The 18,525-nt window shown below is 43.5% G+C and overlaps 1 protein-coding gene across 1 annotated transcript; it reads left to right on the top strand.

Annotated features, from left to right (window-relative positions):
* The first annotated feature begins 1,155 nt into the window (after positions 1 to 1,155).
* cul1b (cullin 1b) lies at positions 1,156 to 18,525 on the top strand. The gene is made up of 22 exons (XM_014157135.3): positions 1,156 to 1,463; positions 5,492 to 5,819; positions 6,134 to 6,308; positions 6,517 to 6,684; positions 6,809 to 6,859; positions 7,065 to 7,155; positions 7,295 to 7,458; positions 7,565 to 7,727; positions 7,922 to 8,052; positions 10,341 to 10,448; positions 10,553 to 10,659; positions 10,740 to 10,788; positions 10,906 to 11,037; positions 12,782 to 12,899; positions 12,998 to 13,074; positions 15,366 to 15,484; positions 15,566 to 15,671; positions 15,800 to 15,847; positions 16,332 to 16,414; positions 16,522 to 16,627; positions 16,719 to 16,832; positions 16,982 to 18,525. Exons 2-22 carry the CDS (start codon positions 5,680 to 5,682, stop codon positions 17,060 to 17,062), a joined length of 2,331 nt encoding a protein of 776 aa, XP_014012610.1. The 5' UTR covers positions 1,156 to 1,463; positions 5,492 to 5,679; the 3' UTR covers positions 17,063 to 18,525.

The raw sequence follows: 18,525 nt of genomic DNA, 5'->3' as shown, positions 1-18,525 counted from the left end.
ACGGTTACAGAAGTCAACAAATGAGAGCGCCTGGGGAATGGGAGTGGAGCTAGGCACTGCAGGGCCTGGATTAACCTTTACATCACCAGAGGAACAAAGGAGGAGTAGGGTAAGGGTACAGCTAAAGGCTATAAGAACTGGTCGTCGGGTACGTTCGGAACAGAGAGTAAAAGGTGCACGTTTCTGGGCACGGTAGAATAGATTCAAGGCATAATGTACAGACCAAGGCTGGTAGGATGTGTGGTATGGTAGGATAGGAATACAGTGGAGGTAAACCTATGCATTGAGTGACGATGAGAGATATATTGTCTCTAGAAACATCAGAGGAAGGAAATAATTGAGTAGATATATTTTATTGTCAGAAGAGGAGCTTACATTTACATTTTAGTCATTTAGCAGACACTCTTCCCCAGAGCATACATTTTCATACTGTTTTCGTACTGGTCCTCGGTGGGAATCCTACCCACAACCCTGGCACTGAAAGCGCCATGCTCTACCAACTGAGCTACACGAGACAGGGACATTGTAATGGCTGGAATGAAATTAATGGAAGGGGGTCAAACATATGGCTTCCATTAGTTTGTTGTGTTGGATACTGTTCCATTTAAGTCATTACAATGAGCCCGTCCTCCTACAGCCTGACCATGGCCTGTTAACAACAACACATCTTCAAACAGACTTTCATTGAAAGTCTTTACACATCTAAACAATGGAAGAATAAATACCCTAATGACAATCTTACCAATGAAGACCTCTGTAGTGGAACAGCACAGTTGGAGCCTCTGTAACAGTGAAAAAACACAGCTGGTTAAGTGGAGTGTTTAAAATGGTGTACAAAAGTGTACAAAACTGTATGTTTGTGGTGTTGAGTGGCTCTACAGTATTTACCATAATTGAGTTATGGTATATAAAGCCTATTTGTTTACCATTTGATTTCTTGGCTTAGTTTATAAACTAGCGTAATTGTAATAAATCCGGTTGTGTCAATTAAATAAAAGTAATGTCAAGTGAATCATTGGTTGGTTGTGTTTCTTCTTCAAACAAATATCCACAATTTAATTTATTTTATATTTGTCTGATGCGCATGTGTTTGGATTTTGCCATTTTAGTTGTCACCAGTTACCACAGTCACAATGTAATAAACCCCGCCTATTTCTACCAATTTAAACCTAACCACATTACTAACCCGAACATTAAATTAAGACCAAAAATCGTATTTTTGTTTTTATACATTTTTACGATATAGACAATTTTGACGTTGACGCTGTGGTAACCCACTCACCGTGTCATCATCATCATCATTCCATTTCACTAGGAGATCTTAGCGCTGCTACATCATCTTGAGACAACTGCGAAACGAAGGAAATCCATCTCAGTCAAGAACCGAGTAAAGGAGGCGCCGATAGCTAGATTCCTGAACCTGTATTTCTCTATTGCTGGGGCAAATAAACTGTTCAGAAATGGTAAGAATAGCTTATTATTCTATTGTCTAAGTGCCATGAAGCTTTTATTTGAGCTAGTTAGTTAGCTATCCTCTAGCTAGCGAGGCAGCAGCTCGTTGTGGGTAGCCGCGCAAGCAGGAGATGTTTTGGCGAATAATCCTGACTCATTGAATAGGGTGCCATTTTAATTTATCGGAAATGATGGTTTTAACCTCATATTTAGTTAAGAACATTGTCTGGCTCGTCATAACCTTATCAAAATACTCAAACATGAATTAGACCGACGCCCGGTGACGGCTAGCTATCGGGTTCAACAATGGCAGCTACGCTGTTTAGAAAACTAACCTAGCTAGCTAACGGCTGTCGTTCTTTCGGCTAACTTAGCTGCGTCAGCTAACGTTAGATACGTTAGCTGCCTTGTTATCCTGACCTAGTAATGGTGATGTTGCTTTAACTAGCTTGGCTTCTATGTTGATTTAGCGAACAAGTAACTTATACCAATAATAACTAGCAAGCTTGAAAAAGTCGCCGTGTTACGGTATGTGCTCAAATGTTTTGCTATTAGATAACATATCGCTAACGTTAAATTAGTTGGCTGGCCAACAAGAACAGTTCATGACACTCACTAGTCTGGCTAAATGCTGTTGGCAAACCAGTCTGTCATTTGGATGGTATTGGTCTATATTTAGTTATGACAATACAGATGAGGTCGAAGGCAAGCTGCTTTTTGGCCTCTGTAACATTGAAGAGATTGCCCGCTAATGTACATTGAGCAAATTAAAACTAACGTTATTTATTTAGCCATAAATACTCTGTCCAACCAGAGTACTGAAGTCGTTACCCTCTTCGGACTCTGTCACTAAACTACACTCATTTGGTTTGAGTACCACAACAAACAATTATTTCTGCTCTGTCAAGGCAGAGTGGTAAACTGGGTGTAATGTAAGTGAGGGAAAGACAGTGTGTCAATGGAACAGTCGTCTTTCAGGTCATGTAGGCCTAGTTAGTGTTTGGTTTCAGTGGGACAGAAATCTGACCCTGTCTGCCTCACAATCACCACCCCAGTAATGGCTTCCCCACCATTCACTAACTATGGTTAGTAGGAGACAACCTCTTCCTACAGGCTCTGTGCTTCCCTGACGCAGGACTGCGCTACTCTTGTAGGAAATAGAGCAGCTTGACATCTCACTTTTTTTTACCTTTTATTTATTTAACTAGGCAAGTCAGTTAAGTACACATTCTTATTTACAATGACGGCCTACCGGGGAACAGTGGGTTAACTGCCTTGTTCAGGGGCAGAACGACAGATGTTTACCTTGTCAGCTCTGGGATTCGATCCAGCAACCTTTCGGTTACTGGCCCAACGCTCTAACCACTAAGCTACCTGCCGCCCGTTCTGTTCCTCTGAGTCAGTCAGCAAAGCGACCTGTTTGATACAGCCTGAGGAAACCTGGACGCTAGACGTGTGTGTGTGCAAGGCTGAACACCCCCTCCCTGCCTTTACCTTAGATGACCTGTGTCTGTTTAACATGTGAGAGGCGTGCTGACTGCTGAGAGCTGTGACTATAAAATCAATCTTGGTGTGTGTGTGCGCACTAGCCTTTCAAATGCTGAGCTGAGTGAGAATCAAAAGCTCCATACACTAATGAAATAGCCTGCCTTATTGCCCCAAAACACACCCTGCACTCCAAGCTAGAAAGCAATTAAATGGTTCCCAATACGCTGTGATTTGACTACAGGATTGCATGTTCCCGAGGCATAGCTTTTGCGTTATCTGATACACAGTATCTCTGTTCTGTGAATGAATCCCTCTTTCACGGTTAGAGCATTGGGCCAGTAACCAAAAGGTTGCTGCTTCGAATACCTGAGCCGACAAGGTGAAAATGTGCCCATGAGCAAGGCACTTGACCCTAATTTGCTCCAGGGGTGCTGAACTATTATGGCTGAACCTATAAAACAACTAATTTGACTGCACCTATCTGGTGTATGTGGCAATGAAACATTTATTCATACATTTGTTTTGCTTGTGGCAGACTACACCTGAGGTTTACCTTTTACATTTTAATTTGAAAAAATGTATCATTTAGCAGACGCTCTTATCAAGAGCGATTTACAGTAGTGAGTGCATACATTTTCATACTGGTCCCCCTGCGGGAGTCAAACCCACAACCCTGGCGTTACAAGCGCCATGGTCTACCAACTCAGCCACACGGGACCTCGAGGCATTGGGTTTGTTAAACCTGTAGTCAATAAGGAAGTAGGTTAATCTTCTCTCGTTGAGAAGACCTGATTGGGTCGAAGGCTAGCGAGGTGGTTTAGCTCTGTGTTTCTGTTTATTACATTGTTGGTGTGTGTTAATGTATATGTAGGCTATTAGGTAGGGCCAGGACGATATCGGTATCACAATCTTTTTTTCCATGGCAAAAATGAAAACATGAAGCAGCACAACCTCTTTGGTCCTTTAAAAACCTGCTGTATGTAAAATATTGTGTGCTATAATACATAATGATGTTTGTTACCAACATTAGGGCTGTTTCCTATAGAAGTTAAATCTGCTTTGTTTTGTTTCCTTGCCATGGTACTAACGAGTATTGCGATACTGGTATCGTCCCGGGCCCTAGTAAGGTTCAGTGACTCTGGCCAGGACACAATGACTGAGGTAGCCTAATGAGATTTACTGGACTGCTTTCCCACGACCACGGCTCGCTCTCTTCCCTGACTCATTGTGCCATTATGGTTTCTCACGTTTGTGTTGTTAATGTATAATTTCCTGCAGAAAGGCCCAATTGGATTAGCTAGATATAAAAACATTAGCCTTACTGTTAGTGTAAGCAGTTGTAGGGTTGGTGAACCTTATTTGGATCACCATTAGCTGACGCCATTAGAAAGGTTACATTACTGTTCTCGTCATGTGTTGACACGCTAGTCTAGCACAGATGTTAGTTTCTATTAGCAATCAGCCCTGAGGTGTATACTACAATAACGGTTCAATGAGTTAGCCAGCTAACTTGTCTAAATGTTCTGAAACAACTTAGTATTTAATTTTTTATAGATACACTTGAAATGGGCATGGTCTCTGACACAACAACCAAAAACAGATATCTGAGTTTAGCTTTCTTAATGAAACAAAAAAGCAATAGGTATTTTGGTTGTTTATCAAAGTTAGCTGGCTAACTTATTGAACCTCCTTTGTAGTATACCCCTCTGGGGTCTTTCCTAGAAACAACACATGATGGGGTCATGAAATTTGCAGTAGAGGAACATGATGACGTTGATGTGCCAGAGTTTCAGGTTTCACAACTAACTGTGAGGAAATCACTGTCATGGCCTCCATGTTCACAGCATGGACATCCTGTAAGTTACTCACTCACCCCCCTTCTGACTTTATTAAAGGACTCCTGCCATCATGTGTACACACACAGATACTTACACACACACTGTAAACAAGTGACCACTGCTACTGGTGTGTCTAAATATAACATGGGAGAACTAGGCCTATCCACCAATCTAGTGCTGGTCATGAGCACAAACGCACACAAACTGCTTGTCAACAGTGTCAGGAAGTAAATGGTGTTAAGGTTGCAACACAAACAAACATCCTCAGCCTTGGGCCTAAATGACGGTAAATGACCAGAGATGGAGACAAGGCTGGCTGTCCTCTGCTATATATAGACCCTCTGCCTGGCTGTCAACAACAATGAGCCTCACTTCCCTTCTCTCTCTTCATATCTTTGTAAATTGGAGAGGGACATTGTTGATGTTGCCATTTCCTGGTCTCCTGGCCAATCAGGGTTTATATTACATAGCGACGTATCTGACTGTAATCAATGTCTTTGGACTGTGGAGAGCTCCTCTCATGTTGAATGTACTGCTGTTTCTGACACAGTATTCGAGGCCAGTCTGCCTGCCAGAGGACTGGGAAGGAAGTAGCCTGGCCCTAAAGTGGACTAATCTGTCATTAGCTAGCTGTAATCACGTAGTTCATAGTTCAGCTGCTAGAAAGAACAGCAACCACTGTTAGTAACCACTGTTTTCTCTCATTCCTCCAGGTCTTGTGGTGAGGTGTTGCTGCATAAGGCTGTGAGGAGGAGCAACTGACGACAGAGCCAAACTTACTGACACGTACTCACCAGCCTCCCATGGACGGCACACTCTGAGACAACACTTGAGAGGAGAGAAACAACAGGAGTGGGAGCAGAGGAGAGAAGGAGCTGAGGAGAGCAGGAGGGACGTGACGATGTCGTCCAACAGGGGCCAGAACCCACATGGGCTGAAGCAGATCGGGCTGGACCAGATCTGGGACGACCTGAGGGCTGGCATCCACCAGGTGTACACACGGCAGAGCATGGCGAAGTCGCGCTACATGGAGCTCTACACGTATCCCACACGATAAGGGGGGTGAAGGCCAGGGGAGGTGGTGGAATTTAAAGGGTTATTAAGTTGGTAAGGCTGCTGTGATTTCCCTTTTGAAGGGTGTTTAAGGTTTATATGGCCTACTTCCCAAAGTGGAAGCTCACAGCAGTATGCAGTGTATAGTGCAGTGTCATTATGGTGTTGTGTTCATGGGTGTGTCCTAGCGGTGCAATGCTTACTGATTGGCTAGGTCACATCACATGTAGAGAGGTCAGAGTCCTGCTGCAATAGACCTGATACCACCACAGTGTTTCTGTCTTAACTCCCCTGCCTGTCAGCCATGTGTATAACTACTGTACCAGCGTGCACCAGTCCAGTCAAGGCCGGGGATCTGCCGTCCCCAACAAGCCCTCCAAGAAGAGCAGTACTCCTGGGGGGGCCCAGTTCGTAGGCCTGGAACTCTACAAGAGACTCAAGGAGTTCCTCAAGAACTACCTCACCAGTCTGCTCATGGTGAGTGGTACAGTGACATGGGGATTCCATCCTCTCCTGACCCGCTGGCACTTTGATGACCTTTCACAGCTTTAATGTGTGGTTGGATACAAGGAAAATATGGTGCCAATTCCACTTATCATTGTTTACTCTTTCTCTTGAACTGTACCTTATTTTGTTTGGTGACCAATGCATCTTCCATCTCCCTCCTCTACTCTCTCTCTCCCAGGATGGTGAGGACCTGATGGATGAGTGTGTGTTGAAGTTCTACACACAGCAGTGGGAGGACTACCGGTTCTCTAGTAAGGTGCTGAATGGGATCTGTGCTTACCTCAACAGGCACTGGGTCAGACGTGAATGTGACGAGGGACGCAAGGGCATCTATGAGATCTACTCGGTGAGAGGGAGGGAGGGAGGGGGTGTCTTTGTGTGTGTCAATTTTCAACTGTAAAAGATGAGTGAATTATGACATTAGTTTAACCTCTCTCCTCCATTTATCCCTCCTGCCCCCTCTTCTGTAGTTGGCTTTGGTAACGTGGAGGGAGTGTCTATTCAGACCCCTAAACAAACAGGTGGGTATGATGATGATGTCACATCTGACTGACACAACACACGCACGGTAAATAGAATCACCAACCACGTCAGTTCAGTGTGTTTCACTGTGTCGTTCTATGTGTAACTGGTGTAGCGATGGAAAGAGCTGCCATCTTATTCTAAGACGGTGAACAATGTAATTCATACATTCATTGACTTTACACCGCTCTCGCTCGCTCTCAGGTAACGAATGCGGTCCTGAAGCTCATCGAGAAGGAGAGGAATGGAGAGACCATCAACACCAGACTTATCAGTGGTGTGGTGCAGTCCTACGGTACAACACCCCTCAAACCAATCCACTTCAAGTTTTCACTTAGACACGCGTTTATAAAATATCACATTCCAGCACATCGCAGAATTCTCTCTATAGAAGAATTCAGAAGTCTCAGACGTGTGTGTGTTGTCTCGTATAGTGGAGCTGGGGCTGAATGAGGAGGATGCGTTTGCTAAGGGTCCTACGCTGTCGGTGTATAAAGAATACTTTGAGTGCCAGTTCCTCACGGACACCGAACGCTTCTACACACGAGAGAGCACCGAGTTCCTCCAACAGAACCCTGTTACTGAGTACATGAAGAAGGTGAGGATGGAGGGGGGAAAAAGAGGGTGGGGTAGCAGCACTGACGGGTGTAGGTGTAGCTCCATGAAAGCACCAGGAAGTTAACCTTGTGTCTCTGTGTGTGTAGGCCGAGGCCCGTCTGCTAGAGGAACAGAGACGTGTGCAGGTGTACCTCCATGAGTCCACTCAGGATGAGCTGGCCAGGCGGTGTGAACAGGTGCTCATAGAGAAACACCTGGAGATCTTCCACACAGAGTTCCAGAATCTACTGGATGCTGACAAGAACCAAGGTAGGGAATGGTGTAGGGGGGTTTTCAGCTGCTCAACCCAGGAAATGGAAAATACAATAGAGAATAAGCATAAGGAGTTATATATGCCTTGCTGTTATGAGTGCCTGTGTTTTTAGACAAAAGTTGTGTGTACTCAGTCTCATTCTCTCTCCTCTCTCTCATTCTCTTAATTTCTCTTTTCCTCCCTCTCTCAGATCTAGGTCGGATGTATAACTTGGTGTCTCGTATAACGGATGGCCTGGGAGAGCTAAAGAAACTCCTAGAAACACACATCCACAACCAGGGCCTGGCAGCTATAGAGAAATGTGGAGAGGCCGCTCTCAACGTATGTGTACACACACACACACACACACACGTGTATATATATATATATTAGAGGTCGACCGATTAATCGGAATGGCCGATTTTAATTAGGGCCGATTCAAGTTTTCATAACAATCGGAAATCTGTATTTTTAGACGCCGATTTGGCCTAATTTAAAAAAATAATAAAAAAAATCTTTAATTTTTTTTTACATTGCACTCCACGAGGAGCCTGCCTGTTGCGTGAATGCAGTATAATATTTTTATTTTTTACCTTTATTTAACTAGGCAAGTCAGTTAATAAGAACATGTACTTATTTTCAATGACGTCCTAGGAACGGTGGGTTAACTGCCTTGTTCAGGGGCAGAACGACAGATTTTTACCTTGTCAGCTCCGGGATTCAATCTTGCAACCTTACGGTTAACTAGTCCAACGCTCTAACCACCTGCTTTACATTGCACTCCACGAGGAGCCTGCCTGTTACACGAATGCAGTAAGAAGCCAAGGTAAGTTGCTAGCTAGCATTAAACTTATCTTATAGAAAACAATCAATCAATCATAATCACTAGTTAACTACACATGGTTGATGATATTACTAGTTTATCTAGCCTGTCCTGCTTTGCATATGATCGCTTAGGTACACGTTGCTCCAACCATAAACATCAATGCCTTTCTTAAAATCAATACACAAGTATGTATTTTTAAACCTGCATATTTAGTTAATATTGCCTGCTAACATGAATTTCTTTTAACTAGGGAAAATGTGTCACTTCTCTTCCAAACAGAGTCAGGGTATATGCAGCAGTTTGGGCCGCCTGGCTCGTTGCGAACTGTGAAGACTATTTCTTCCTAACAAAGACAGCCGACTTCGCCAAACGGGGGATGATTTAACAAAAGCGCATTTGCCAAAAAAGCACAATCGTTGCACGACTGTACCTAACCATAAACATCAATGCTTTTCTTAAAATCAATACACAGAAGTATGTATTTTTAAACCTGCATATTTAGCTAAAAGAAATCCAGGTTAGCAGGCAATATTAACCAGGGGAAATTTGGTCATTTTGCGTTCATTGCACGCAGAGTCAGGGTATATGCAACAGTTTGGGCCGCCTGGCTCGTTGCGAACTAATTTGCCAGAATTTTACGTAATTATGACATAACATTGAAGGTTGTGCAATGTAACAGGAATATTTAGACTTAGGGATGCCACCCGTTCGATAAAATACGGATCGGTTCCGTATTTCACTGACAGGAGAAACGTTTTGTTTTCGAGATGTTAGTTTCCGGATTCGACCATATTAATGACCTAAGGCTCGTATTTCTGTGTTCTATTATGTTATAATTAAGTCTATGATTTGATAGAGCAGTCTGACTGAGCGATGGTAGGCAGCAGCAGGCTCGTAAGTGTTCATTCAAACAGCACTTTTGTGCGTTTGCCAGCAGCCCTTCACAATGCATTGCGCTGTTTATGACTTCAAGCCTGTCAACTCCCAAAATTAGGCTGGTGTAACCGATGTGAAATGGCTAGCTAGTTAGCGGGTGCGTGCTAATAGTGTTTCAAACGTCACTCACTCTGAGACTTGGGAGTGGTTGTTCCCCTTGCTCTGCATGGGTAACGCTGCTTCGAGGGTGGCTGTTGTCGATGTGTTCCTGGTTCGAGCCCAGGTAGGAGCGAGGAGAGGGACGGAAGCTATACTGTTACACTGGCAATACTAAAGTGCCTATAAGAACATCCAATAGTCAAAGGTATATGAAATACAAATCGTATAGAGAGAAATAGTCCTATAATAACTACAACCTAAAACTTCTTACCTGGGAATATTGAAGACTCATGTTAAAAGGAACCACCAGCTTTCATATGTTCTGAGCAAGGAACTTAAAGGTTAGCTTTTTTACATGGCACATATTGCACTTTTACTTTCTTCTCCAACACTTTTGTTTTTGCATTATTTAAACCAAATTGAACATGTTTCATTATTTATTTGAGGCTAAATAGATTTTATTGATGTATTATATTAAGTTAAAATAAGTGTTCATTCAGTATTGTTGTAATTGTCATTATTACAAATAAATAAAAAAATCTGCCGATTTTAATCAGTATCGGCCTTTTGGTCCTCCAATAATCAGTATCGGCCTTTTGGTCCTCCAATAATCAGTATCGGCCTTTTGGTCCTCCAATAATCAGTATCGGCCTTTTGGTCCTCCAATAATCAGTATCGGCCTTTTCTGGTCCTCCAATAATTGGTATCGGCGTAGTAAAATCATAATCGGTCGACCTCTAATATATATGTATGTGTTTGTCCCTCCTAGGACCCTAAGGTGTATGTCCAGACCACACTGAACGTCCATAAGAAGTACAACGCTCTGGTCATGTCTGCCTTCAACAACGACGCTGGCTTCGTAGCTGCTCTAGACAAGGTGCACTCTAGCTTTTAATAAACAACTTTTTTCTCCTTGAAAAAAACAGTACGGATTCCTATATAAATACCCAGAACTTATGTTGTAGCGCGTTCTCTCTCCAGGCGTGTGGTCGTTTCATCAACAACAACACAGTCACTAAGATGGCCCAGTCCTCCAGTAAATCACCTGAACTACTGGCTAGATACTGTGACTCTCTGCTCAAGAAGAGGTGGGTAATCTACTGTATGGCGCTGGGGCTATTGTCTCTCTGACATAACTAAACATTCACTGTGTTCTGTTGTTCTCCAGTTCTAAGAACCCAGAAGAGGCAGAGTTGGAGGACACACTCAACCAAGTGGTGAGGACCTACTCTTCGTTCATAAACCTTTTGACTTTCTCTTCAGAACTAATTTGAGTTACCAACTGTCTCAACCTCATATCTCAATAAACCTTTCATATGTTGATCATCCCTCAGATGGTGGTGTTTAAGTACATAGAGGACAAGGATGTGTTCCAGAAGTTCTATGCTAAGATGCTGGCTAAACGCCTCGTCCACCAGAACAGTGCTAGCGATGACGCAGAGGCTAGCATGATCTCCAAACTCAAGGTCTGTACCATATACACTATCTCACAAAAGTGAGTACACCCCTCACATTTTTGTAAATATTTGAGTATATCTTTTCATGTGACAACACTGAAGAAATGACACATTGCTACAATGTAAAGTAGTGAGTGTACAGCTTGTATAACAGTGTACATTTGCTGTCCCCTCAAAATAACACAACACAAGCCATTCATGTCTAAACTGCTGGCAACAATAGTGAGTACACCCCTAAGTGAAAATGTCAAAATTGGGCCCAATTAGCCATTTTCCCTCCCCGGTGTCATGTGACTCGTTAGCGTTACAAGGTCTCAGGTGTGAATGGGGAGCAGGTGTGTTAAATTTGGTGTCATGGCTCTCACACTCCCTCATACTGACTGGTCACTGGAAGTTCAACATGGCACCTCATGGCAAAGAACTCTCTGAGGATCTGAAAAAAAGAATTGTTGCTCTACATAAAGATGGCCTGGGCTATAAGAAGATGGCCAAGAAACTGAGCTGCAGCAGGGTGGCCAAGACCATACAGCGGTTTAACAGGACAGGTTCCACTCAGAACAGGCCTCGCCATGGTCGACCAAAGAAGTTGAGTGCACGTGCTCAGCGTCATATCCAGAGGTTGTCTTTGGGAAATAGACGTATGATTGCTGCAGAGGTTGAAGGGGTGGGGGGTCAGCCTGTCAGTGCTCAGACCACACGCCACACACTGCATCAAATTGGTCTGCATGGCTGTCGTCCCAGAAGGAAGCCTCTTCTAAAGATGATGCACAAGAAAGCCCACAAACAGTTTGCTGAAGACCAGCAGACTAAGGACATGGATTACTGGAACCATGTCCTGTGGTCTGATGAGACCAAGATAAACTTATTTGGTTCAGATGGTGTCAAGCGTGTGTGGCGGCAACCAGGTGAGGAGTACAAAGACAAGTGTGTCTTGCCTACAGTCCAGCATGGTGGTGGGAGTGTCATGGTCTGGGGCTGCATGAGTGCTGCCAGCACTGGGGAGCTACAGTTCATTGAGGGAACCATGAATGCCAACATGTACTGTGACATACTGAAGCAGAGCATGATCCCCCTCCCTTCGGAGACTGGGCCACGGGGCAGTATTCCAACATGATAACGACCCCAAACACACCTCCAAGATGACCACTGCCTTGCTAAAGAAGCTGAGGGTAAAGGTGATGGACTGGCCAAGCATGTCTCCAGACCTAAACCCTATTGAGCATCTGTGGAGAATCCTCTAACGGAAGGTGGAGGAGTGCAAGGTCTCTAACATCCACCAGCTCCGTGATGTTGTCATGGAGGAGTGGAAGAGGACTCCAGTGGCAACCTGTGAAGCTCTGGTGAACTACATGCCCAAGAGGGTTAAGGCAGTGCTGGAAAATGATGGTGGTCACACAAAATATTGACACTTTGGGCCCAATTTGGACATTTTCACTTAGGGGTGTACTCACTTTTGTTGCCAGCGGTTTAGACATTAATTGCTGTGTTGTGTTATTTTGAGGGGGCAGCAAATTTACACTGTTACACAAGCTGTACACTCACTACTTTACATTGTAGCAATGTGTCATTTCTTCAGTGTTGTCACATGAAAAAATATACTCAAATATTTACAACAATGTGAGGGGTGTACTCACTTTTGTGCTATATATATATATATATATAGCATTTATCCAATCTCACACAGACCGATCACCCCAAGGAATGTAAAAGAAAATATGTAATTTTGAAAGTATTGTGACTCCCTCTCCCTTAGCAAGCGTGTGGCTTTGAGTACACATCTAAACTACAGAGGATGTTCCAGGACATCGGAGTCAGCAAAGACCTCAACGAACAGTTCAAGAAACACCTGACCAACTCTGAACCTCTCGACTGTAAGCACCTGTTGGTTTGTCTAATAAACCTAATACTTCTGTTTACTGGTATTTGTTGTAAATGTGTTTCCAATGCTAAATAATGAGGTGTGTTACAGTGGACTTCAGTATCCAGGTGTTGAGTTCCGGGTCCTGGCCGTTCCAGCAATCATGCACCTTCGCTCTGCCCTCCGAGGTGAGGCTCAACTCTCAACTCAATACCAATTCAACCTTGTAACGATACACACATCACTCCTGTAACTCCAACACAACTTAATACAACAGAAAATACACTCCCCAACACATTTATTTGGACAGTGACGTTAACTTTTAATTTGGCTCTATACTCCAGCATTTTGGATTTGAGATCAAATGTTTTATGAGGCGATAGTACAGAATGTCGCCTTTTATTCTGAGGGTATTTCCATACATATGTTTTAGAAATAAAAGGACGTCATGTATCTAGTCCCACCATTTGAAGGTGACATAAGTAAACTCAGCAAAAAAAAGAAACGTCCTCTCACTGTCAACTGTTTTTATTTTCAGCAAACTTAACATGTGTAAATATTTCTATGAACATAACAAGATTCAACAACTGAGACATGAACTGAACAAGTTACACAGATGTGACTAACAGAAATGAAATGTGTCAGTAAGTAACAGTCCGTATCTGGTGTGGCCACCAGCTGCATTAAGTACTGCAGTGCATCTCCTCCTTATGAACTGCACCAGATTTGCCAGTTCTTGCTGTGAGATGTTACCCCACTCTTCCACCAAGGCACCTGCAAGTTCCCGGACATTTCTGTGGGGAATGGCCCTAGTCCTCACCCTCCGATCCAACAGGTCTCAGACGTGCTCAATGGGGTTGAGATCCGGGCTCTTCGCTGGCCATGGCAGAACACTGACATTCATGTCTTGCAGGAAATCACTCACAGAACGAGCAGTATGGCTGGTGACATTGTCATGCTGGAGGGTCATGTCAGGATGAGCCTGCAGGAAGGGTACCACATGAGGGAGGAGGATGTCTTCCCTGTAACGCACAGCGTTGAGATTGCCTGCAATGACAACAAGCTCAGTCCAATGATGCTGTGACACACCGCCCCAGACCGTGACGGACCCTCCACCTTCATATCGATCCTGCTCCAGAGTACAGGCCTCGGTGTAACACTCATTCCTTCGACGATAAACGCGAATCCAACCATCACCCCTGGTGAAACAAAACTGCGACTCGTCAGTGAAGAGCACTTTTTGCCAGTCCTGTCTGGTCCAGCGACGGTGGGTTTGTGCCCATGGGCAACGTTGTTGCCGGTGATGTCTGGTAAGGACCTGCCTTACAACAGGCTTACAAGCCCTCAATCCAGCCTCTCTCAACCTATTGCGGACAGTCTGAGCACTGTTGGAGGGATTGTGCGTTCCTGGTGTAACTCGGGCAGTTGTTGCCATCCTGTACCTGTCCCGCAGGTGTGATGTTCGGATGTACCGATCCTGTGCAGGTGTTGTTACGTGGTCTGCCACTGCGAGGATGATCAGCTGTCCGTCCTGTCTCCCTGTAGCGCTGTCTTAGGCATCTCACAGTACGGACATTGCAATTTATTGCCCTGGCCACATCTGCAGTCCTCATGCCTCCTTGCAGCATGCCTAAGGCACGTTCACGCAGATGAGCCGGGACCCTGGGCATCTTTCTTTGTGTTTTTCAGAGTCAGTAGAAAGGCCTCTTTAGTGTCCTAAGTTTTCATAACTGTGACCTTAATTGTCTACCGTCTGTAAGCTGTTAGTTTCTTAACGACTGTTCGAGGTGCATGTTAATTAATTGTTTATGGTTCATTGAACAAGCATGGGAAACAGTGTTTAAACCCTTTACAATGAAGATCTGTGAAGTTATTTGGATTTTTACGAATTATCTTTGAAAGACAGGGTCCTGAAAAAGGGACCTTTTTCTTTTTTTGCTGAGTTTATTTGGACAAATTCACTTGTATTACATTTAGTTTAAAGTTTGGTATTTGCTCCCATATTCCTAGCACACAATCACTTTTATTGTAAATAAGAATAGAATGTTTCTGAACACTTCTAAATGATTATGGATAATCATGAATGAATCGTGAATAATGATGAGTGAGAAAGTTACAAATGCACAAAGGTCATGTCGTCAACATGCTAACCTCTCACCATAACCAATAAAAGGGAAGTAAATGTTTTTGGGGGGTATGATATTTATGCCTCTAGCTTTCTCACTCCAAATGCTTATGACCCCTTCAAATGGATGAACTAGATGCAAAGTGCTTTCATTTCAAAACGGTAAAACGTATGTATAAAAAAAGAAAGAAATGTCCATAAATAAAATGTGACATTCTGTACCGTCATCTCATATGAAACACTTGATCTCATATCCAAATGATAGAGTATATAGAAACCAATTAAAAGTTGTAGCTTTACTGACCAAATACGTAGGGGAGAGGAGACCTAATGCATCAACCTCTCGTCCTCCAGCTGGAGCGTAGCTACCAGCGGTTCACCGCATTCTACGGCAGCAGACACAGCGGTCGGAAACTCACCTGGCTCTACCACCTGTCTAAAGGAGAGCTGGTCACCAACTGCTTTAAAAACAGGTACAAAGTTGGTACAAGGTCACTTCTCACTAGAATCTGGAGATGTACGTCATCACAGATTTAATTCAATGTATGTTCCAGGTACACTCTGCAGGCCTCTACCTTCCAGATGGCTATCCTGCTGCAGTACAACACAGAGGACCTGTACTCCGTACAACAACTCACTGACAGCACACAGATCAAAACCGTGAGTTATGTGCTCTAAATAGAGATGTATTACATGTAAATAAATGCTTTTAAATTACCCCTGATGAGATTAGCACATTTGTATTTCACTGGCTGTGAATATTGTTTTTACCATTTTGTTGTTTTTAGGACATTCTGGTTCAAGTGTTGCAGATCTTGTTGAAATCCAAATTGCTGGTAAGTGCAAGTCAAGTAGAATGTGTTGTATAATGCTAGTCCGTTCACTAGAGGGCTCTGGACTCTGCAGTATAAAAGCCTACACGCTGATGGAAAGTAGTGACTCAAATCAAATTTTATTGGTCACATACACATGGTTAGCAGATGTTAATGCGAGTGTACCGAAATGCTTGTGCTTCTCGTTCCGACAGTGCAGTAATATCTAACAAATTTAGAACGACTACCTTATACACAAATGTAAGGGGATGGAATAACAAAATGTACATACGGCTGTGCGGCATAGGCAAGATTTGTATAAAATACAGTATATGCATACGAGATGAGTAATGTAGGATATGTCAACATTATTAAAGTCACTAGTGATACCATTATTAAAGTGGCCAGTGATTTGTGTCTGTTGGCAGCAGCCTCTCTGTTAGTGATAGAAGCAGTTTTTCAGTCTCGGTCCCAGCTTTGATGCACTGTAATGCGGTCTGTGTGTCAGGTCCTGGAGGATGAGAATGCTAACATAGACGAGGTGGAGTTCAAACCAGAAACCCTGATCAAACTCTTCCTGGGATACAAGAAGTAAGTCCGCTCTCTGTTTCTCCTTTTGTGTTGTCTGGTTCTTGTGTGTTTTCTGTCTAAGCATAGATTTAATCCTTAAAAAAAGAAATGGTTGTTCATGTCACCAGTAAGAAGCTGCGTGTGAACATTAACGTTCCAATGAAGACTGAACAGAAACAGGAGCAGGAGACCACACACAAGAACATAGAGGAGGACCGCAAGCTCCTCATACAGGTGTGTTCCCGACCGCAAATACATATTTGTTGATACTCATGTACTGAATTTCTCTTTCAGCGTGTATCACTAAGTATTATGAACTGTGTAGGCTGCCATAGTGAGGATAATGAAGATGAGGAAGGTTCTGAAACACCAGCAGCTCCTGGCTGAAGTCCTAAACCAGCTCTCGTCCCGCTTCAAACCCAGAGTCCCTGTCATTAAGGTAACACACGCTTACCTGTTGCAATACATTCTCAAAGGACTCGCACACACATTGCAACAACTGTAATATTTTTGTCTTTAAGTACATCTTTTTCACCCCCTTCCCTCTCTGCCCCCTTTTTCTCTGCTACCCTTGTCTCTCCTCTGTAGAAGTGTATAGACATCCTGATAGAGAAGGAGTATCTGGAGAGAGTGGATGGAGAGAAAGACACGTACAGCTACCTGGCTTAACCCGCCCCCTTCCCTCTTATTTTTGTCTTATTTTTTTTTTTTATGTCAGAGTAATAAAGTGTGGTTCTTCTGACTGGCAGACGTGTGTGTGCTCAGTGGGACATATACACATGGACACACGATCTTGTTTTGATATGCAAATATGATCACCCCCCCAAAACCCTCAGGCCATGGCATAGTGCAAAGTCCAACCAGAGAGCTGTGTCCATAGTTACTGCATGCAACTGCCTCCCTGCTAGCCTGGTCTGATTGATATCCTACGAAGCAGGTTTGAGAAATTAGCGAGGTAACTTTGGTCAACTGAGTTCAACTCAGGATAAGCGGTCATACGAAAGTGGCTCACCTTTTAGCCAGGTACATTTATATGGCAATGAATCCTTCAGAACTACCCTGCTGAGGCAGGGTAACTCAACTTACCTTGAGTGAAATGACTGGGCCTTGAGATGAAATCAGATTCCCTCATCAACCCCTTCATTTCAGAAAGCTGACTGATATTTGACGAATCAAATGTTATGTTAATCACATTACATATTTTAGTAATGTCAGAATGCATTTTAAACTTAACGCAATGTAACTTTTGTATGACTTAATATAAAAAAGTGTGTGTGTATATAAGAGAGGGGGGAGCTTGTGCATTGATAAGCACACCAAAGCAGGCATTAATTACAAATAAAGACAGCCCTTCTAAAAGAATTTCACACCGCAGTCTGCTGAATTTGCAAGATGCATTTTGATTTCGGCACAAATTAAAATGTTAAACTGAGTCGCCCATGGATTGATTTGTCTCATGAGTTCGCCGTGCGACATGCACGCGCAGTTACAAGCCTGCTAGAGTTAGCCACAGGCAGACAAGACATTTTGACCGTTGTAGTGTACGGATAAAGCCTGAGCTGGTTTGTTTTAGAAAACCCAGAGTAGATCTAGCGTTCTTCGTAGGATACTCAGGTGTTGTAGCAGCTAACAATCGTTATCATCCCAGACAAACATGACAACACATGCACTAGGAGTTGGCTGAAGCACACAGAACTGGACCAGTACGCTACCTCCATATAGCCAGAGATTACTGGTTTTACCACCGGTTCGGATGAAGGAAATCAGTTGTCTGGATAAAATGGAGACGCCCCTGCAATTTAGAATCCGAGTCGGAGGGCTCTATTCAATCTGTATCGCTGAAGTTCAGCGGAGACTGCATTCACGGTAAACGCTACATATTGCCTCAAACGACCTGTTAATTTCTATCGCGTAGAGCACTGAATCAACACTGCTAAAGTGTTGGATCCACTGAACTGGTGCCCCACCCCTAGCCTCTTCCCCCACTGGGTCTTGTAAAATCCCTGGTAAGAGGTTAAGGTTTCATAGGGGATTGGACCTGTAACCCCTGTATCGTTACTGCAATGAGGAAACCATTTGTATAGTATGGTTAATTTTACAAATGTGTGCTAAATAAAGTCAAGGTTTCTCTA

Source organism: Salmo salar, chromosome 19 (genome assembly GCF_965601325.2).
Source record: "Salmo salar chromosome 19, fSalSal1, whole genome shotgun sequence".
Lineage (NCBI taxonomy): Eukaryota > Metazoa > Chordata > Actinopteri > Salmoniformes > Salmonidae > Salmo > Salmo salar.
Note: the sequence above shows the minus strand (reverse complement) of the source record. Positions and strands in the feature narration are given on the sequence as shown.

Excerpts from the sequence above, each read along its gene's own strand:
- cul1b (XM_014157135.3), top strand. The coding sequence starts at position 5,680 with ATGTCGTCCAACAGGGGCCAGAACCCACATGGGCTGAAGCAGATCGGG. Across the intron at positions 7,156-7,294 it reads TGGTGTGGTGCAGTCCTACG|TGGAGCTGGGGCTGAATGAG; the intron begins GTACAACACCCC and ends TGTCTCGTATAG. Across the intron at positions 12,900-12,997 it reads CAACTCTGAACCTCTCGACT|TGGACTTCAGTATCCAGGTG; the intron begins GTAAGCACCTGT and ends GGTGTGTTACAG.